The 22432-nt window shown below is 39.9% G+C and overlaps 1 protein-coding gene across 24 annotated transcripts in view; it reads right to left on the reverse strand.

Moving 5' to 3' along the window:
* Positions 1 to 22432, reverse strand: part of DTNA (dystrobrevin alpha) — a 227400-nt gene that overhangs the window by 57106 nt on the left and 147862 nt on the right. For all 24 annotated transcript variants that reach the window (XM_054189413.1, XM_054189402.1, XM_054189404.1 and 21 more), the window contains 4 exons: positions 15125 to 15338; positions 7257 to 7342; positions 5524 to 5678; positions 811 to 916 (listed from right to left, as the gene is read on the reverse strand). In XM_054189413.1, the coding sequence (XP_054045388.1) occupies positions 811 to 916; positions 5524 to 5678; positions 7257 to 7342; positions 15125 to 15338 (561 nt within the window). The remainder of the gene's footprint in view (positions 1 to 810; positions 917 to 5523; positions 5679 to 7256; positions 7343 to 15124; positions 15339 to 22432) is intronic.

Consider the following 22432-nt stretch of genomic DNA (forward strand, 5'->3'; position numbering starts at 1 on the left):
ACAGGCTTTCTAGCTCTGTCCCTGCACCTCCAGAGTGGCAGCACCTTCTACAGAAACAGGCTTTGGCTGGAGGACTACATTTGTGAGTCTGGGAACTTTTCCCCAGGTGCTCAAGAAGTTGGAAGGCTGAGGAAGACGCTACTCTTCAGGGACATGCAACACGCACTGTCCAATAATCAAATGGGTTGATCTTCATGGTCCCTTCCTGTCTTTAGTATCTGTGATCTACTCATTTCGGGGAAAGACACCCCTTGAGGAGAAAAAGGCACCTCACAGTTAAATACTCATCATCCACACAAGTAAAGGATAAAGAAGAATCTGGAACTTCCTTGCTCCTTTTCAGAGTATATTGTCTGCCAGTGTGGGCTTAGGAGGAGATCCTTCATAAGGACTTTTTGGCTAGTATTTTGCACTGCACTGGACATCTCCTGCCAAGGATATTGTATGAACGGAAACTGCCAAGCTGTTCCTTCTCTGTTGCCATATGTCATAGCTAATAAAAGTTGTGGCCTTGATATTTTACCAAATGTAAGTGTGTGAATGGATCAAGTCCTATCACTCTTTGCTTATCCAGAGCACAGGAGGAAAGGACATGATTAGGATAATTTCCTGAGCATAGCAAAAATTAAACCATGTTCCTGGCCAAATGACGAACAGGATTCTTTAAATATTTTACCAGTGACTGTAAAAATAGCAATGGAAGTCAATGAACTCAGGACAGTAGCTCTTACAAAACCACCTACAGAGTGAGAAAATCATCACACAAAAGTTTACTTTTGTAACTCTTCTTTGGCAGCAGCTCTTACTTACCATTTTCAACATTTGCCAGTCGATGCAGAAGCGGTAACCACACTAGACACTGCGGCGGAGGATCAGACATGAGAGTATCCAAGAAAGTGTTTAATGTGACTTTTTTCTGCTCAAACAAGCAAACAAACATGCACAAAGAATCACTAATTAGACACATCAAAATGATTTTATCTTGCCCTTACAGAAATACTTGGGAATGAGTTTCAGACACTGTTTACTTGTAGCCCTGGTTTACTAAGAAGAAAAAGTGATACCAGCAAAGATTTTCTGGACTATTTTTAGTAGTTATGTATTCTACTGATGAGGAACACTCCTTTTCACAAGGCTGGGATGGGGACACCTAGCTCCCATTTCCCTGAAGACTCTCTTCTAAAGTCATTGCCTGAAGATGCTTTGTGAATAAGGCCAGCACTCAACTGTTCATGTTCTCATGTGTTATGAATACCCTATAATGAGTACAAGTGCGTGTAGGGCATCGCTATGTATTACCAACTTTCACATGAAAAGCCACTGCAGAGAATGACTGATGGTACTCCAACAAAGAAAACGAAAGAAAATAATGACAAGGGAGTATAATTTCAAAACAAATATAGGGTAAGGACAGACCATCACAGGCAATTGTGTTACTGTAATTTAAGAAACTACGCTTGTCTTTTGAGTGAGAGCAACTAGTTCTGGGTGGGCTCTGATTGTGGGATGTTGTGTTTGTGTACACTCAGGGACTGCAACTGTTCCTAAACTCTCCACACCTGTAAGCACTTAAAAGGCCTATGCCCCTTTATCTTTCAAAGACATTTAAACACTAAAATATCCCTGTTGATTTAAAAAATGTAATCTAGGGCCTTAAGCTTCTTAGGCGTCTGGAAAAAGTCAGCACAAATCTTAGTCCATTTGTTTTTTTCAGACCTAGAGGTGATATTTCAGCCTGAGGTATTGCCACCATAAATACTTGCTTTTTCCGACCTAGTATACCAGCTACATAAGTGTGTACTAAAGTACACAGCTACTGGGTGGCCAAGGACAGAGAGTCCTTAAGAAATTCTTACCTGTGAGGGTGGTGAGGCACTGGAACAGGTTGCCCAGGGAAGCTGTGGATGCCCCATCCCTCCTGGAAGTGTTCAAGGCCAGGCTGGATGGGGCTTTGAGCAGCCTGGTCTAGTGGGAGGTGTCCCTGCCCATGGCAGGGGGTTGGAACTAGATGATCTTAAAGTCCCTTCCAACTCTAACTCTTCTATGATTCTATGAAATCATCAACTAAACCTTCCTTTAAAATAAAATTAAAATGCAAAAATATTGAGCTCTGTGAAGAATGTGTGCAGATATAATTTATAGACGTACATATTTAAGTAGCATTCCCATATCCAAAGGGATTGCTAAATTTTCATATTTGATTGCATAAGCTACTGCTTTAACTTGCTAAAGAACTGTGGTTACCCCATGAGGAAGCAAAACAGCAGCTATGCAGTGACATGTATCATCTCCGTGTGTTGTGGAGTGCTTTTAAGAGCTGAGATTTCCAGATGGAGTCTCTGTACTGCATTTATATAAATTGACACCAGATGTAAAGAAAATCATTATTTCTCTTATGCACTGATTGATTAGTGGAAAACATCTCACTCTGCAACAGTCTCAGGGCTGAAATATTGCAAGATATTGGGAAATACATGAAGGTATTTGTCCCTAAAAGAAGAGAAAACACTTCAGGCTAATTGTGAAAATGGTCTTGATTCTTTTGTAAACAGAAATAGCCAGAATATGAGTTCTAAATCTCACTGAAATACTATCTTTTCCCACAATACTTGTAGCTTGAAAGTCCAATCAATCAGTTATCACCTGCTTGTTGTATGAATGATCTTCCCAGCCATGGAGAGTGGATAACCACTCCTTGAATAGGCATCCTATGCTATAAGCTCAGGGAAAAGCATCTTTCTTTTGGAGATCTGCTGTGGACGTTTAGCATAGCTCTGCTGACCAACGCCGCCAGCAAATGTCTATACTGTCTGCAGTAGAACTGAGAACAGGAGGAGAAAAGGCAGAACAAAGTCTATGAAAAGAAAGGTCCTCCAGTGGCCCGTACTGCAGAGCTGAGTAGCCTTAAGTCTTCCCTCTGCTCTTGAAGGCAGCTAAGTTGGCAGCAAACACACAGCTGGTCTAAACAAGCAAATGGATGGGGAGACAAGAACAGCTCTTCCACAATGCAGTAGGCCTTTTGAAAGCAGCTATAATTTAAAACCTGATTTGCACCAAATAAAAGCAATTTAGCTTCACTGACAACTTTATGGCCAGACTCCTCTGGTGGTCACTGATTTTATGGATTAGAGAGTGTCCCTTAAAAGGAGCAGAGCAAGCTCCATGTATTTTAAAGGCATATTTTCCTCCTGCAGTTTTTTTCAGCTGCTGGGAAAGCTGAAACTGAAAGCTGTTTTCTAAATATATGCCACATGCAGATGGAGTCTAGGTTTGTGGAATAACACTTAGCCAAGTGCTAAGAAAACTAAGTTCATGTCTACCTTTTTAATTTGGGATAAAAAAAGAGAGATAAAAAGTGGGTTTTTTTGTAATAATAACAACACTTCTAAATACAAATACAGTATAACATCATATTAAACCTACCCATGGGGGAAAGTGGTGGCTGTAAATTCCCTTTTGAGCCACAGATTTGTATTCTGAAACATTAAGTCACTTGCTCTGGCATTTCTGTTCCATAAATCTGCTCATGAGGAAATGCGATTGTTTCTATTTTGAATAGCCATTCAATCTAGTAGTCGTCCACAGACGGAAGAAAGTACATGGTTTGATCAAGTAAACCAGTAGAATGGGAAATAATAAAACATTTCTGCAATAGGAAAAATCCTTTCAGATGCAAACAGAAATGGATTTGACACCGTGAGCAGAAAATCATTCCCAGAATTTTTTCTTTCCCTGAAACTGAGGAATCTATGTATCAGTGGGCTTATGCTATGTATCAGCTGAAAGGCTGAAAGGTAAACAAAAGTGATCCATACTGAGAACAACAGAGAGAGTGCCAAACTTATTCCAAGGTATCAACTTTTGATAACACTAAGTGCAATATGAGGGGGTGAGGGAATGACCTACAGTGTGATTAAGACTGTGGCTATCATTTATCATAGGGATATGTTGTTCTGAGTCTGAAGATGTAATGAGAATTACATAAAGTGAATTTCAGTGAAAAATTAGACTAGATTTACAGGAGCACTTGACTGCCTACAGATGCAAAAGGGCAGCTTAGTAAATCCACTGTGTACCTATATCAGTCAGAGACCTAACTCTCGTTAGCTTTCAATGGAGATTGTGAACTAAACCATATAATGCCTATTTGGAGACTTTGTTTCTTAAAGTACCTTAGTACATCTAGTCCACTCATTTGGATGCAATGTCAATGAAAGTGCCATTTCTGATGGCTGCTTAGATAGAAAATGAGGCGTGAATGACATTTTTTCAAGAAAAGAAACTGCTTTCTTTGATCTTTAATAATACTACGGCCTACATACAAAGCTTGAATGCCTTGTTGCCATGCAAGAGCACTCTTTTATTATTTTAACACAAAGCTACCAAAAGTCACTTCACTGTGTAAATTCTTCAATGTAAGATGAAGTGCTGTCTTAAGTCTCCCTCTGTGAAACAAGGCTAGTTTCATATATGCAAACATTATGATTTAAAATTATTTGGGAGATGATTCAATAAATGAATTTCAACAATGCCTTTCAGTTGACTGGAGTGCCTATTGATTAGTAAGGAAACTGAGGGAAAACAAAAAATAAGACTCCGTTTTGCATGAAAATGACACCATTTATGCTCCATTCAACTTATTTGTTCAACAGTATTCAGTTAGCGAATGGAAGGATAAAGAGAAGGAAAATACCACTTTATTTCTAACATTTTCCCAGTTTCAGCATCTTCCCTTACTTTATATTTATGGAATTACACAGTGTGATGTGTGGCAAGAGCCAGAGGAATCCTCTCTTTCTCCATTGGAGAAATGGACAACCAGCCCCAATTATGGGTTCTTCTGCAGTGCTAGGTATTAGATGCAGCCAGCGTACTGTACTCAGTGCACCTACAGAGTCCCGTGCGTTGTGGAAAAATCTCGTATTTTCTTCAGGATCAATTCATTGGTTTCCTGACCCTATCTCACTGATGTTATCTGTAAGAGACTAGGGATTTTCTAATACCTACTGACTCCCATTTCAATAATGGTTTAATGCAATTTTCTTCTCACCCGTAAAGTTCTTGTGTGTGTACAATACGTAGCTTGATTTTTCAGTTGGAGTTGAGCTTTGTATGGAGAAGTTAAAATCTCATATACGTTTACAGCAACAACAACTAACTGGAGTGGAGGATTATATGTCTTGGGGTATTTACATCATCTAAATGTAAGCATCTAACTTAGATGCTTAAATTAGGAAGCCAGTCTCCTCAGCCTCCCTAATTTAGGAACATGTAAGTTAAGATCCTGCTCTGAGTTACCTTTTGACTAAGCCTCTCTCTCCTCCACAGTGATATGGTGAACCTATGGATACTAGCTTCCTATAGAAGGCATCATGCCAGAAATTAGCACAGTGGACCTCCCCTCCACCCAGCCATTCGTTTCCTGGGCAAATATGTGCACATGCGTAAGAAAGGAAGAAAGTCATGGCCTGCTTAGAGGGGTGATTGAGATCCTATGTCTAGGATGCTCACTCTTCCATTTACCTGTTGCGAGAAACAGGATTTTGCTGATTGCTCAGTATAACCAAATGAAGGCCCTTCGAAAACAGCCGTGGGCAGCTTGAGAACCTCCCGCAGAAACATGTCGTATCTGCCATAAACCATCACTCCACTGGAGTCAGAAATCATTGAGAAAATATCTGAGGCGGGAAAAGACAAGAAAAAGACACAGCAACTTCAGTGAGAGCTACATATTTGCTCTGAATTCAGTATCATCTGATTTGAACCAGAAGTGCTAAATAACATGTTCTGCTTATGGAAACCTCCACTATTACTGCATCTTTAATTATAACCCCTCTCAATAGAAAAAAAAGGGAATGATTTACATATAAAAAAATCTAAAATAAATTTACATATAAAAAAAATCAATAGCTGATTTTGATATTAAAATATGCCTGCTTATTTTTCATTGTGTGTGGTCATTTTTTAAAGTGAAGTCTAATGCATGGCATGAGGTTGTAATTTAATCAGATAAGAAGAATTTAATTTGACAAGATACGCAACATCAGTTCTTTGCCTACTGCCGGCTTACCATGTCAAATCTAAATCTTGACAATAAGTTCATTAAGTCAGTTATTATTGTTTTGGACGCACAAAGCACTGAAAGTCTTTCAAATGCATTACTTTTCAGTCTTCTCCTTTTTTTTTTCTTTTTTGCTCATGTATAAAAATATTGCAGTTTTATTATTCCAGAGGTGCACGTTTCTCAGCCTTTACCTTTCTCTTTGTTTAAAATTATCCTAAGTTTAGCAGGGGATCATAGACTAAGCAACATTTTTCATTTTTCAGGCTGTCATGTCAGCTACAGGAACCTGGAAGGAAAATTCAGACAACAGGACCCTGGGACGTGGCACCTGAAGAATCATCATGACACTCCAGTCTTCCGCTGGATGGACCCTGCTCCTGTTCTTAAAACAACCTATGGAACAGTGCTCAATTTATGACAGTGTTCAATTTATAATTTAAGTTCAGCCTGTCTTTGAGTTTCTACATCGATATAATATATTAAAAAATGGCACCAAATCTGGAAGACTACATTAGCGCCTGGGATTTCTACTTGTCTACTGTAATCAACAACAATTCGTAAACTCAATTTTCTTTGGCTGTGGTAGAAGGCTCGGAGGAAACTGAAGGTTAACATTAATCCTTTGGTCAAAAAGTCTGGAAAATGGTGTTCTGGACCTGAGCTACAGACATCATAGCACTTAACAGAAAGTCTTTCATTGCAGTTACAAGTAAACTATGCCTTGGCCATTGGGGAACTGGGATTAAATCCTGTGAAATGAGAATCTGTTCTCCAAAACAGATGGAATTAGTATACGCCCTATGGGAAGAAATATAAATAGTGCATAAATATATTGTACTTCTAAGTGTGAAATGAGAGGGATGTTATTCAGAAAATGTCTGAAGAAATTGCTAAATGATGCTTCATGATGTTGAACATTTGAGGCACTTACCTGTACTCTGAATTCAATCATCCCAAAGGAAAAAAAAAAAAAATCCACCAATCAGAACCTCAATATATGCAATTTGCCTTCAAAAATGTGAAGTTCAGCCAAACATTTAAGGGTATTTTCTTGGGAGATATATACATAGTGCAAACCCCAAATCCAACCATCAAACTATAACTTATCCGGATTTCCTCTTTCCTACCTGTACTGTTATCTCTCAAGTACAACAATGATTAACAGGTAAAAAATGCCACCCAAAAGACTTACATCTTAACTTGTCCATGATCTTTCCTCCACAGAGAGTTGCCAAGGCCATTTTGACAGCAAAAACAGAAATTTTACCATGTCCTTCCCTGTTCAAAAGTAGAAAGTAGACATATTTTATATGTTCATTTCATAACATGGACCTCTTTCCATTTAAAAAGTGTATCATTGACATGATGACATATTGTAATCCACACTGTATGTGGATTGACATACAAAGAGATAAGGCCTTTAAAATCAAAGTTTGTTTTGTGGGAACACACATCAGTACATTGTTCTGTAAAGATCTCAGAACAGATTTATTATGTATGTGAAGCTCAGTATTAAACTGCTTATCTCATTATACACTAAGGTGATGATTATTACTGCTATTTGTGCTACAGTGGCACTGGAAGGCACCTACCACATTCATGGTCTCCCTATCCTAAGTGCAATGTGTATCTTCTGTCCCTAGGAGATTACAAATAAGTGCAAAAATCAACACTGGGAACAAAAGTGAAAAAGCAGAAAGGGCTCACAGGACTAAGTCCTGACAATTGCCTTTTAAATGGTACACCTGACCCCCATGAATCTTTAAGAACTTTGCTGAAAAATGGGGAATATACCTGCATCCAGAATGACATTTGTTGTGATATGCAAAAGAGTGCTGTCCCTGCTTTGTTCAAGTTGGGCCTATGCCTGGCTCTCTACTTTCAACTTAAAATGCATAATGCTATTAAACCCCAAATGCACGCAGGAGGATGCCTTGGGGCAAATAGACGTAGCTTTTTCTGTAAATGCAGTCACTTTCAGGTAAAAATAAAAGCCTTTTTGTTCTCCCTGGAAGGATCAGACCATATACTGCACTCTCAGGACGCCGCGTTCACCTTTAGCACATTGCCAACTCTTTCTTCCACTGTCTCGAAGCACGCAATGGCTTAACTTTATTGCTCCTCTTGCTATCTCGTTCTCCCTCTACAGTCATGATGGTCCCCAATGATTACCTGCCATTATAGAAACCTTGGTATATTTGAGCTGCGTGAGTCATACATGACTTCACACACTGCAAGGTGCTCTTACCTCCTAAAAGACCTATCCCCCCAATTTAGGCAAAACTAAGCCCAGTGTTGACAGGAACGTCAGAACAAAAATGCCGTAATGTTCAGTCCCTTTCCAAAGATGAGAATGAACATGGTCTCCTAAGTTCATCTGCTTTTTAATGTTCTTTTTTTTTTGGCATCCAAACGGTGAAATGTGTTTTTTCTTGGAATTCTCAGAGTCTTACTATAAGGCAGTAAGAGTCCACTGTTGCACTGGAGCAACTTTTATCTGTCATCCAAGCTCCTTTGCATTACTTAATAGCTTCTCATATGCCTGTTTAATGACATCAGTGAGAACACATTGTCATCATGCTTTAAAAAAGAGACAGTCATCCAATATTTGTGAGCTTAGCAAAATGGCACCTGTGTCTCCTTCTAAATTCTGCTGATAGGGCTAATGATGACCAGATAATAAAGTTTTGTCTCATTTTTTTAGAAGCAGAGTTTCTGTGATCTTCAGTCTTTATCAGGGAACGTTACGTTTCTAAGAGATTTCCTGTTAAAATATATACAATTATGTCTTACATAATGTAGTCTAACTGCACTGGCAATAAAAAATATAAAACACAGAAATACAGAAATTACAGAAATTTAGCTCTTCATCAATATTTTTGAAATTACTCTGTTGATTGCCACTCTTAATTCTAATGAAGAATACTGTGTCAGATAAACTGATTCTGGAAAGACACAGAGTTTATGACTGTGTCTGTCTCTCTGCAAGCCCCAAAGCAGACTAATACAGTAACATATACATATATAGCAGACATGAACGGTATACCCATAACAGTACCTTAAAGCATGCTACATGCTTCACTATTCTTTAAGTCACTCAGACTTTAGAAAATGATGCAGTTCCCTAAGCTTGGGTAACTAATAATCTTTAAAGTTCCGTGAACTGAATTTTGTTCTACATCAGCCTAACTCATGATTTGCAATATTAATTCTAAATATTCTTTACACTCATTTAAAATTCTGCTTTCTGTCAGAAAATCAAATAGAGATATAGACAAAAAGAAATAAATTCACGACTTCAGTATTTAAGAAATAAATCTTTACTATGTTCTTTAATGATGGGTTTTGTGCACATTTTCATTACATTGTGTTCCCTTTGACTGGCTTCATAAGATTAAAATCACAGTATAGGAATTTCCAGTCTTCTGTATTTCCATCCTTCGTTGACTGGATTCTAATTTGCGTAAACCAGGACCTACAATGCTACGGCTGAGAATTTGCTCATTTTCTATTCTTCTTGTGCGTGCTACCTTTTAGACCTTTGAGAATTTTTCTGCACTGTTTCATCATGAGCTTTTCACCTGCCTTTAAAAGAGCTAGTTATACTTAAGAAAAATAAATGCTAAGTGGAAGCAATGGTGTTATTAAGATGCAATGGAAGAATTACAGGAAAAAATAAAGCCCGTATGGAAGTGCTTCAGATTTAGAGTATTCTTCCCAGTAGGTTTAGTTACATTTACTAATAGGATTCTATTATTGAATGGCAGACACATATCAACTTGCCTTCGGCTTTCCACCCCAAAGCCATTGGCTTTTTCCATACTTAAACAGTTATGGAACAGAAGAACAGAAAAAGAAAAGATTTGATTTATCTCTTCTATCTCTCTGTTTGAGCTGATTAGTTTTGACACTGTATTTTGTATCGGTCATTTGTATTCATAAAAGCATCACTAGAGCCAGTATAAGTTCAATTTGCCCTTCAAATATATATGTGTGTGTGTGTGCACACATATACACACATACATATTTAAATATATATGACTGATGAACAGACAGGATAATGGGGCCTGAGAATTGCCAATATCATTTGGATCCAGAAGTGCCCTAAGCTATGTCTAAGCACTACAGATGCCCTTGACTGGCAGCATGGGGGCCTCGCACTGTTTGCTGCGTAAAAGCAAATCCTGAAACAGTGGCTCATAGCAGCATGGAGATCTCTATTGAAGTCGGTGCTCCCTGCAAGAAGCTTTAGGCTGGCTAATGCAAAGAGATAAAAATTTTACTAGTGGAAATAGGAGAGGACAGAAAACATTTTGATTTTCTATAGCACCTCTCTTCCTGAGGTTACTCTTCAGATCCCTACAGAAAAGCACTAGAAGCATAAATGATGGCAAAGGCAAACCTTGACACTGATGTGCACTTAGCAACAACGCAGGATGGAGCACTTAGGAAAGGGAATGATGGCCAGGGCTTAAGGTTATCTCCTGCTGCTTGGGGAAAAAAAAGGGCAAAAAATAACACAGGCTTTTAGACACCAGAGAAGAGCAGAAGGTTTCCTCTTCAAATGCATGGCTGCAGAGAGAGACAGCATCTCCCCAGAGCAAGGAAGCCCCATGGACTGACTGCCTGATAAATCCACAGACCATACAAGGCTAAGTCCAGCTCCAGGGCCTGAATTTGCCTTTTGGGTCAGCAAGGAGAGCGGTACCAAATGGGAGACACTGTCGTTTGTCAGGATCTCTACAATACTTGTACTGAGACAGCCATATGGTGGGAAGACTATAAAGAAATAACGTCACATCTTTTAGAAATAGCAAATGTGTCCCATGAAAGGGACAACGAGAAAATATGATTTTCCTCATTAACTAGGCATGAAGCGGTGCTCCCCAATACTTTAAGTTATATTTTCCAAAAGTAACAAAATTTCTTCAGCTACTTGTGAGCCTTCTACTGCCCACCTTAATCAGGGCAGCCAATTCTGAAATGTCAGAGGCTGTAGTTACAAATTCCCATTTTCACAAACAGGTTTCAGAGAGGAAATTTTATTGGAATCAAGCAAAATTCTTTCATTTAGGAGAGCAAAATGCATAATGACCAAATCTCTGAAATGCATTTTTTTGCTGGACTTCCTTCATAAAAGCTAGCTGGCCTGTACGGCTTTCAATGGTTAGTGGAGAAGGGAATTAAACACTTGACAGCTCTGAACAGATGGATGAGCAAGAAGTTAAACTTCCAAAACAGATACATCTTTATGTATTGAACTCAGTATGATTCAAATGTGCATTTGATTAAACACGGGCACGAATATTTCCTCTTCTCTTTGTACAAGTCAAGCCCCTCCAGTTAGACTGGGTCTGTTTCATAGCCCAGAGCTCACAGTTCCATTCGTAGGACAGGTATGTCAAGGGACAGAGAAAAATCAGCTATGATCTCCTCAGTTAAACTCTGCAGCAGGAATAGCTGTATTGCAATACTGAGCCAGTGCTGAAGATGATCTAGCACAGAATATTTTACAGTCTGTTTAAAAAGAGTCTTTTTGGGAACCGCTCGATTGAATGAGGCTGACATTCCACCCAGCTGCCTGCGCAGGCTTTGACGCCAGCCTGGGATGAATTTTTCAGAGAGGTTTGAACTTGTCATTTTTTTATATATTACTTGTGTGCCAGTGAAGGAAGTATGCTATTATTTCATAAACCCAGTTAATCACCTTAGACCTTGAAGCAAAAGCTATTGCCCAATTTTATCGTGCAGTCAAAAACACAGGTCAGGCATGTTTTTGTCCAGGTTCTTTAAAGTCTGACCGCCTCATTCTGCTCACTGGTTTTGGTCTGTCGGGTCCTCTACAACATGATGCTGACCTTCGTGCGCTAATAGCAAATCAATTTTAATGACATTTCTGTTTGTGAATTTTGATTTTGTTGTCTTGCAGTTCGATAAGGTTGCACTTTGGTTTTGGCTGAGCATGTAGGAGCACCGGAGTCAGTGTCACATGAAATCTTATACCCTATAATTTTTCTTCCCTTCAGGGTTGAGCAGCAGGGAAATATAATTATCTGTAGGCCTAATGAATCCCCAAGGCTGTGAAAAAATCATCAAAAAATTGGGATGAATGTTCATACAGGCAGTGGGCAAGTTGGCCCACGTGCCACCGCATTGCACCATGGTTCCTCTTAAGTTTCTAGCTCCTGAGAAGACATCTGTGTTGCAGGCCTAGGGAAATACTCTAGAAAATACTCTAGGTGGAGAAGCCTGTCAGGTTTTCAGCAGGCTGTAAACAAAGGAAGAAGCTCCGTTTAAAGCTTGGAGGATCTTCAGCCAGCACGGTACACGTGGGGCAATATATATTAACTAGAACTAAATAAATGACAGTGGTAGGCTTATTAAGATTTTAAATCACACATTAACTTGTCCCTTGTGGTCCTTTCATATACGCTAATTTGCAGACTCCATTTCTCCACTCTCTTTGCATTTCAAACAGGACGTGAGAAACTGCACAACCTTTTCTGTACCTGCCCACAGTACAGGAGGAGCAGCCATTGTTCTGTGTAGCCACAAATACCAAAACTATCCATGATCACTTAGAACAGCCTTCTCATTTATACTGAAGAGCTATTTGGTCTTGGTCTACTGTTTTGGTCTTAGAAAACTATTCTGGGTTTTTCAGGGGTTTGGGATTTTTTTTTTGGTTGTTTGTGTTCACAGAATGAAATGTGATCATATTAACATTCATCAATAAACATAAAAAATAGTTCCTCAGTAGCCATCTAGAAATTTGGATAGCCTTTCTGCAGGTCAACAGTTTCCTTAAAACACAAGGCTAAGAAACAGAAGAGTGAACCCATATCAAAAATAACAAGATTATTTTAGATGTGATGGTTGTGATTTCAGTATGGTTCATGCACCTACTAAAACTCCTTTTTTTCATTGGAGAAGACTGCAAGCAATTTAGTTTCACTGTCCAGATTTTATAAATGGGGGGAGAGTGAGAAAAAGACTTCATCTCACCTCACAGTCCCCCTCCTGCTCCCCCTATATGCAATGTATTGCCTCTCTGTGAGCATGGGACCACAAGAAGACCTTGCTCCTCCTACCAACTTGTAGCCTTCAGCAGTGAAGGACCTTTCTGCTGCACTGCAGGGGACAGGAGGAAAGGGAGCAACACGGGAAGCAGAGCTATCAGGTCTGATTAGACCCCAGCAGCTCTCACACCATCCCTGTAGCATGTAGAGCCACCTCCCTCCCTCTGTTTCCCAGATACAGGAAAATCTGGACCACCAGATCTGTTGCTAAACCAACACCAGACCCAAAACTTCAATAATTTGAACCATACTAAAGGGTAGGGCACATTTTGAGAATGAGATGCTTAACTTTTATGTCTGTATCTGTGATAGGTGTCCAAACTTCCATTACAGTAAAGAGAGATCTTGTTGACACACATCTCTGTGAAGCCTGAACTTCGATATCTCAGATTGCACCTGAACATCATCCCAGATGTTTGGTGCATTTAAAAAGGGGTGATAGGCTGTCAGTCCCTCTCTTGGTTCCCAGAGCTGTGAGCCTGTTCCTGGGGGTCCTTTGGGTGTCTCTGTCCTTCTGGGAAGTGCATCCTGTGCACCCTGCTTGGAGGCAGCGCGACAGACTGAGTTTCTGCTCAGTGAATGGAATGCGGGTCACAGCCTCCTCACCCCTGGGAGGTCCTTACTGGAGCCCAGAAACAGGTCACGATCCACAGCACACGGGATGTTTCCAAGGAAAGCAAAACCTTGCGCCTTTAAGGACATTCTCAGTTTCCCTACAGGGGAGTAAAATCCTCTCCTCTGCAAGTAGCCTTGACGTCTGGCTGAGTTCTCCACCCCTGTTACAGCAAGCTACAAAACAAGCACATTATTGCAGGTCTTGCTTCCACAGTCCTGGGTCTTTCCTTGTGCTTTCCAGCCGGGAAGCAGTTTGCTTGCGGCATGCACCAATCCATGCGTTCGGACATTTTTGTTGTCCTTTAATATTCTTGTCACAGCCACAATGGTACAAATTAAATTGCCTGTTCCTTCTTTTACTGCCCTTGAGGGGAGAAGAATATTCCTGAAGTTTAGGGTTTCACAACGGCTTGGCTTCTTTTTTTTCCCCTCGGAGGGGCCAGAGTGGAGGTTGGGTGCAGCCTCACCATGTGGAACATCTACTTTTTCTCCCTGTTGCCATGACAACTGAGCTGCTGGCTGGTCTAGCTCTGAAAGGTTCTCGATGGTACCCAGCACCAGGGCCCTCAAGCGAGAGGACAGGAAAGAGGGAGGGGGAGAGGGGCACCATCCTTATTTTAATGCGTCATGGCCAGTGTTTTCAGATGGTGAGTTTTTGCCATAAAGAGGCAATAGGTCATCTGCATCTGTCAGACTTAACCACTGTTCTCCAATAATTCGGTTTTGAGGATTGCAAATACTGCAGTATGGGTTGATGACGTGTATTCAGAAACCGTAATACGTATCCACAGTGTATTTGTTACGGTAAGTGGCTCGTTCTATCTCAAACTTGTCCTTTTTGTAATATGGGTCCCATGCAGTAATAAACAACATGAATTTCAGCATCACCTCCAGGTCTTTATCCTATTTCTGTCACGGTTTCAAAATCATGCTGCACTGGCATGAGCCAGAAGAAAAAAAATTGCTTACAGCTGCAAGAACTTGCAGGAAAATGAGCTCTTTCAAAATAATGAGCTATTAACCCATGTCACTGCTGCAAAGGCATTGCAGTGATGTCAGCCACTGGTGTGTCAATAAATAACAAGGCAAATTAGAAGTGGATGTAAATTTGTTTCTGTAGATAATTCTTCTTTGATATAAACTGGAACAAGTCTGAGTAACTGGACGAAAACACAGTTGTGCTGAATTTGGCTCAACAGAGAGGAATATAGAGGTCCTTAATTTAGGTTCTCTCCCTGGTTAGCACTATTCACACACTCATTATTTGGGTCAGAATTTAGCTTGTTCAATTGTTTTCCAGAGATATTTCCGGAGCAAGTAAAATCCTTTCCCCAGTCAGGAGAGGAGGGAAGAAAGGCAGACTTACGGATCAAAGGCCGCTAGCAAGAAGTTGAGCAGTAGGCTGATGGATTGCTCCACGTTGATCTGGTGGGTTGTTGGCATCCGTTTGTTGAGCTGGTAGAAGATAGTTGAAATCACAGCTTCCAGGCGAGCCACGTTCAGTTCGATGCTGGGGTCCAGGTTGTTCAGTGCGTTTTCCCGCAAGGCTTCTATCACGTTCCAGATGTCCACCAGGTGCACTAGGGGACAGGACAGAAACAGTCAGCAGGGACATGCACTCCCGAAAGCAACTGAGAAAAAAAGCCACCTCATCCCACAGGGTGGGGAATGACACAATCACACAAACACTTCATGAATAATTAAACAAATGAATGTATTTTCCTTCACTGAGAAGTGAGCTCGGTAAAGGAAAGAGCAAATAAAATTCAAATCTGTTAATAAGCAAACAATATATTGATATTATTAGTTGTAATAAGTACAACTTCAGCTCGGGAAATCATTCCTCATTGTATAAAGCATTCAAGTCAAAGTCTATATTTCATGGAAATCACTGGAAGGTAAACATATCCTAATCGTTTTTCTGAACCATGCCTCTATGAACTCCCATTCAGAAATTACTCTTAGATATTAATTTGCATAGCAGATGGGCTTTTCAGTAGATCCTACGAATACTAAGTGCTTAACACATACTGACATTTTGAAAATTCTTTTCAGCAATTTGTATGGAAAGCAAAATATTTTACAGAAACAGAATTGTAATTGAGTCAGGGTAGACAAGCTACATTAAGCAAACAACATGTAATGAAGTGATCCCAAAGTCATATTTCGTGTCTTCTAAATACATTTGCCAAACTGTTTGTTAAATCTCTCTGATAAAAGTCCCAGTCTAAGCTGAATTTCATGGGGGCTTTTTTTACCTACAATGAATGGCTTAAAGGACAATCTCTGCTCACCCTTCATATTGTACCCAAACAGAAACCTTGTGTGCATAGCACTGTTCTTGTGTCAATATGATCGGCTTGCCACAGATTGGCATGTCCAGAAGTGGTGCACCATGCCAAAAATAAAAAAACCCATACACTCATTCAAAATTTGGATTTAGTTCAAACCTGAACTCAAAGAATCATCCCCCTTTTTAATCTTAAGTATTACCTATTGTCTTATGAAACTGTCAATCAGAAACAAATCACGAGGTTCAGGGTGCAAATTCTCTTTTTTTTTTTTTTTACCAGAGAAACTACTGTATAGTTCTTATTACTTAGCATTTTGATATGTCTTATGACATATCAAGAGCCATCTGTATGTGGAAGGAGATGCATTTTTTTGTGGATAGAGAAATTTAATTCTAATCCTCATCATTTCACTTCTACTTGCTTGGTTTGCAGGTGCTGTCTCGGACTGCACTGTGACATGATGGTCTGATGGCAGGGAAATGTAAGCTGATATTAGATAGATAATGAAACCAGATATAGTTGCATTACTTAGTCTAGAATTTTTCCCTGTGATTGGGTTTCTTCTCTTCTACCGCAGCAAAAAAATAATCTCTAATACCCTGCTACCGCATGTGTAAGCCCAAAGAGGAAGATACACCATACAGGTGAGCAGCAACAGCAGCAGCAACTACTTCAGGCACTAGACAAGGCACTTTTCTACTTCTTCTTGCTGTTCCCTAGCAAATAATTGGGAAAACCTGAAAGATGCGGTTCCATTGTGACACCTAAATATTTATTTGGCCTTTGTATTAAAAGGAAAGTTCTATCTATAGGGAACTTTGTACCCTGGCAGGTTGTCTTCAGAGTGTCATCCTGAATTAAGCCAGGGTGGGTGGAGCACACACCCTCTCTGAACTCCTCCTTTTTGTCTCCTAGCTGGGGGAAGAGCATCTTCCCCATAAAAGAATCTGGCATAGGTCTCAGATCCTTTTAATGCAGCCATTCCCATTCCCAGTCAACTGGTTTTCACTGTCAAGTTGCGACAATCTGGGTAAATGAGAGGTGAACAATCTCCAGGAAGACAGCCTGCCCATAAAACCTGATCCTTTCTGGGCAGCTTCGCCACACGGCTCAGAGGTCAGACTAGACTAGGAAGAAGTCACCAGAAAGCAGGCTACCGCCTGGTCCAGGACAGAAGGGTTAATGAGCATTTCCCACTGTGGGTCACCATCATAAGGCAGCCAAGGAAGAAATACAGAGCCATATGTCAGAAGATGCAGCAACAGGCTGGACCATGCCCATGTATTTTGTGACCTTGTTAAGAAGGCAAGGGCAGGCAGAGAGCAGAAGGTTAAGCGTGATGTTTCCCTCAAGGTCTAGCTGTTGCTGGTCTGGTAATTCAGACCAAGTAGATGAAGGAGAAGGTGCTTCCACCAGCAGTTTCACCAGGCTGGCTTCTGGGTTCGAGGGGATGTGCGCAAACTGTCGAACCTGAACTGTAGCTACACTACGAACAAGATAGCGACTTGAGAAATTACCAGGCATAACAAATAGCAAAAAGAGAGTAAGGCGTATGCAGATGGTTAACCCTGACTTGAGGCTACATTACACTAACAGGGTAGCAACCCGAGAAACAGCACAAACAGGGGCAGTAGCTCACACTAGTATGACTAGTCATACACTGCTGACCGGGGCAGAAATTTCTAAGGCAACCCTATCATAAATACTGAATAAGGTTGTAAAATCAGCAACATTAGAGCTAGTGGGAAAAGAATAAGAAAGGACAGGCTGTTTATCTGGGGGCGCATGAGTGTGGCCGAGGAAAAAAAGCGTGGGAGTGGAAAAGGGGAATTTAAAGGGTAACAAATCATGCCATCAGAGCTGCCTGGGGTACCTCTCAAGCATTCCTGCACCTGATCAGTGCGGAGGAAGGAACACAGCATTAAGCCCGTTGTTTTGACCATATGTGTTTACTTCTGCAGTCGCGGGGAACTGCGATGGTTTCCCCAGCACTGATAGAAGGACATCCAGGGAGGATGAACCTGACAGGCAGACTTCCCGACAGTGAGAATTTCATGCAGCAATTTAACTTTAATTGCTATAGCCTAGTAGTGTAAAACTCTTGGATAAGAGAGCATGGAGGAAAACAGCTGGCACAAGAAATGAAACTGAAATGGGGCTTGGTGTCTTTATTCTTCACATGATCCAGTATTGATACTATGTGATCATCAGATTTTCACTTTTTTTTTTTTCTTTTCCCACTGATATAATATTTTTCATAACATAGTCATGTCCAGAGTTAGTTTTGATGATGGTCCTGGGAAGGGAAATGTCCAGAGGCTAGCAGACATGGGACTAATAATATCAGTACACTAACACATCTGAGAGAAAAATATTGGGTTTAGTGTTAACTCTAACCGGAAAGCCTCATAAGCTATCCTGACATTCATTGGTATGCCAGAAAGCTAGGGCACAAGAATAAGAAAATGACTTATGGGAAATTACACAGCAGTAACAGTCCCCCACCCACCATGAAATATTAGTCTCGAGGAACTGCTGTGCATTTGTACTATAAATAATTTTACTTGGGCTTTTTTTTCTTTTTTTTTTCAGAAACACTTTGGTTCCACTTGAAGCTGAATAAACAACAGTTCCACTGCACCATTTTATTTTGCATTTTATTCACAAATTTCAAATCTCTACACAGAGGCTGGAAAGTAACACTTCCTGGAGGAGGAAATGGAAGATGGACAAGAGCCAGACTTTTTTAACAAGATCTGCTAATTTTTAAAATATCTGTTCAAATGTTTGGCTCAAAATCACAAGAAGTGTTTGTTAGACTGGTGTACAAAGGACTGAAGTCTCTGGCCTTAAGTCAGTTGTTATGGACAAGAATTCACCCACCTAAATTTAAATGTCAAAAATTAGGTGTCTGCTGTCAGCTGGTGATCAAGGTTCTTTTTAACATCAGTGGAAGAAAAATCATAGAATCACAGAATGTGTTGGGTTGGAAGGGACCTTTAAAGGTCATCTAGTCCAATCCCCCTGCACTAAACAGGGACATCTTCGACTAGATCAGGTTGCTCAGAGCCTCATCAAGCCTGGCCTTGAACGTCTCCAGGGATGGGGCCTCCACCACCTCTCTGGGCCACCTGTTCCAGTGTCTCACCACCCTCATTGTAAAGAACTTCTTCCTAATGTCTAATGTAAACCTACCCTGCTCTAGTTTAAAACCATTGTCCCCCATCCTGTCGCTACATGCCCTTGCAAACAGCCCCTACCAAGTTTCCTTATAGGCCCCCTTCAGGTACTGGAAGGCCATTTAAAGCTGCCATCTGGAGATAGGTGGGATGAACCACGCTTTGAAGGTGCCCATACTTCTTCATTGGCTACAGACAATGCCTAAAGCCTCAAGTTTACATGAGACATGTAACCTCAGAGCTGGTAAAGTTAACTGAGATGAATCCCACACCTTGCTCTTTAAACATTAAGAAAGGATGTCTTTTCTGTTCTGACTACTACGTGGCCTAGAATAATTCAGATTTTATATAACATATTAATAATAAATACTTTAATCTGTATGAACGGCTACCAGATCCTGTCATTGTCACAGCCTCTTACACTGCATTGCTTGACCTTGCACAGATTACATTTGGGTTTAGTGCCCTACTGATCACTTTGAATCCTATTTTTTTTACATTTATTCACATAGTAAGCAGACTTTTACATATTATATCATGCTGCCAAGTCAACCTATCAACATTGGGAAAAAGCAGAGAAAAACACAGGCCTCTGCAAGCTCCACTCTATTCACTTGTACTATTAGAAATTTATGCCTATAGCTAATATGACACCTATGGTATTTTCAACATAATAATAGAATGTCAACCTTGCAAACTTTGCATAAGCTTACATTCCTCTCTTTTTAATTTTCATACTCTCTGCTACCCTTTTTCTATAACATCTGCTATGCCCATTTGTTTATTTATCCATCCCTGAGATTGTTTTCATCTCAGTGAAGAAGGCATGTCTCCTTGCTTTGTTTGCACAACGTGCAGCGCAATAAAACCCGAATCTGATTTCTGCATACTACTATGATGCTAACAAAAGGAGTCTGCAATGTAACGTACAGTTTACAGATGCAGGAGAGCTTTCTCTCCCCTAAAATCTGCCTTAAATTCCTTCAAAAAAGTCAAACTCTACAAGTTTGTTTTTAACTTCTTGTTGCTGTTTCTGCTTTTGTTGCCTTAGCCACGTTTCCCTCTGAAAAGGGAATTATCCCTCAAAATGAGAAAGAAGGCCTTTCTGAAATGGATCTGTAAAGCTATAGAAATCTGCCAGTTGTTTCTTCAGCGTCAGCAGATGATCGCTAGGCAGCGGGAGTAAAAGCTGCTTGTATCTAGCACCTGTGTGGTATAAGGCAATCCAAAATCCTGCAGCCCAGCCAATCTTCACAGACCCTTTGAAGGCCTCGCACTCTGTAAACAGCACAGCTATCCAGGTCCAGACGATCAGCCTCGCTTACCTGATGTCTGAAAAAGATGTCATGATTTCCACGAGCAATTGCTAAGCTACACATTTCCCCTTAGTTTTTCTGTTAAGTGATTTCTGAAGTCAGAGGTAAGCCTAACAGCTGCATTATTAGATCTTCTATGGCAAACACTGTCTGCTAATTTAGCTTTTATGAGATTAAGTAATATTTAAACACTGTCATAGAGGGTTTCGTATTTGAGCATGTTTCATAACAGGTAGTGATCAGTGAATGTAAATAAAGTTCAGCATTGGGACAGAAGTGGGACGATGCAGATGAGCAACGTTACAGATGGCTGCCATTCACTCCACAGCGATCGTTACCAACACACACGTACTTTGAGGAGAGCCTGGCTGAACTGCAGAGAGTTAAGATTAACGCATGAAAATATACCCCAATTAACAAACGGTATTTCCTTCAGTGGACTACTCCACCTGATAAAACAACATTTGGAGAGTGCCTGTTGCCAACACATTGTAACTGAATTGACGAGTCCCTCTCTGCAGGATGTAAGGGTGAATGAAGGCGGCTGGCTCAGTTTGAAAGTTTTATATTTTCCTCAAACTAAAAAGTTTTCAAACACCCTTGCAATTTTACATCCTGCTCTTCTCCCTTTACCTATGTTCAGAACACCTTTTCCTATTGCCTTTTACTACTTTGATGATGAAAAAGAGTATTTAGTGTTAGAGTACAGAATTGCATCACTTACAACTCTGTCAACAGGTCAATTTGTGGAAGACGCATACTCTGGACACGTTTTGAGAAAGCAGAACTTAGGACAAAACTATGTTGCTTACTGTAAATGCATATGTCAATTTTATTGATCTTCATCCTCCCTCTTTTCTTCTTCAAGTGTTTTTTAGTCTCTTCATTAGCAGGAAACCAATGTATTTTTAATTTATTGTAACTAGTAACTTTAATTTACTTGGAAATAGTAATTTTCTGTTTCATAGATAAAGGTTTCTTAATAGCCAAAATGTGAGAGAAGAGATGGACTACACTCATTTTTTTTCAACTCAAAGCAAAGAACTTTTAAAATTTATTTATGCAGCGAAAAATGAAGTCTTCTTCCTATCATGCAGTTTGTTTAGAATCATGGAAAGGCTGGAAGATATAGATAATCTTGGATATATCACTAATCTCAAAGGAGGCAGATTACTTCAAACATCAGTTATCAAGACATGATGTTGCCCTAAGCAAGCATAAAAAAGAAAACTGTAGTGGAAGTTTATCTTCTAAGTAGCAAAAAAACCTATTAAACCCAGTCTGTGTGCTTAAGCTTTCTTACCATTAAATGGATCTACTTATGCAAAAATCTTCATCTGTTCTACTGCATTTTTGGTATTCCACCTGAACCATGAACTCTACAATGTTATCTTTGCGTTTATTACTAAATGAACATGGAAGAGGAGATCACATGTAATCAAACAAGGGAAGCAACGAAATTAGGGTTTTAATAATCAATCCAAATCTACTTAATACACAGTAGGTCTGACTAAACCTAGATTAAACACGCCCAATTCATAGTTAGGACAGAATTCATCCTTGATAGATTTTCCTTTGTTAGTGAATACAGGAAAAACTTTGAAAGGAGTATTAATTTAAATTATTTCCAAAATTCTAGTATACATTTCCTTAAGATTTTACTCCAGCAAAACTCTTACAGATATGCTGGAGTTTAAACATACTAGTACTGTCATTTGAAATCAGTGGCACTTGAACGTGTGTCAGGTATTTCAGGTGCATTTCATTAGAATGGAGAGATTCATGCTTCCTTGTCTAACAATCCTAAAAGTATTATGAAGTATGTTAGATGATTCTTCTTTTTTTTTTTTTTTAATAGAATCTATGAACCCGTCACAAAGCAGGG

This window comes from Rissa tridactyla, chromosome 2, assembly GCF_028500815.1.
Source record: "Rissa tridactyla isolate bRisTri1 chromosome 2, bRisTri1.patW.cur.20221130, whole genome shotgun sequence".
Lineage (NCBI taxonomy): Eukaryota > Metazoa > Chordata > Aves > Charadriiformes > Laridae > Rissa > Rissa tridactyla.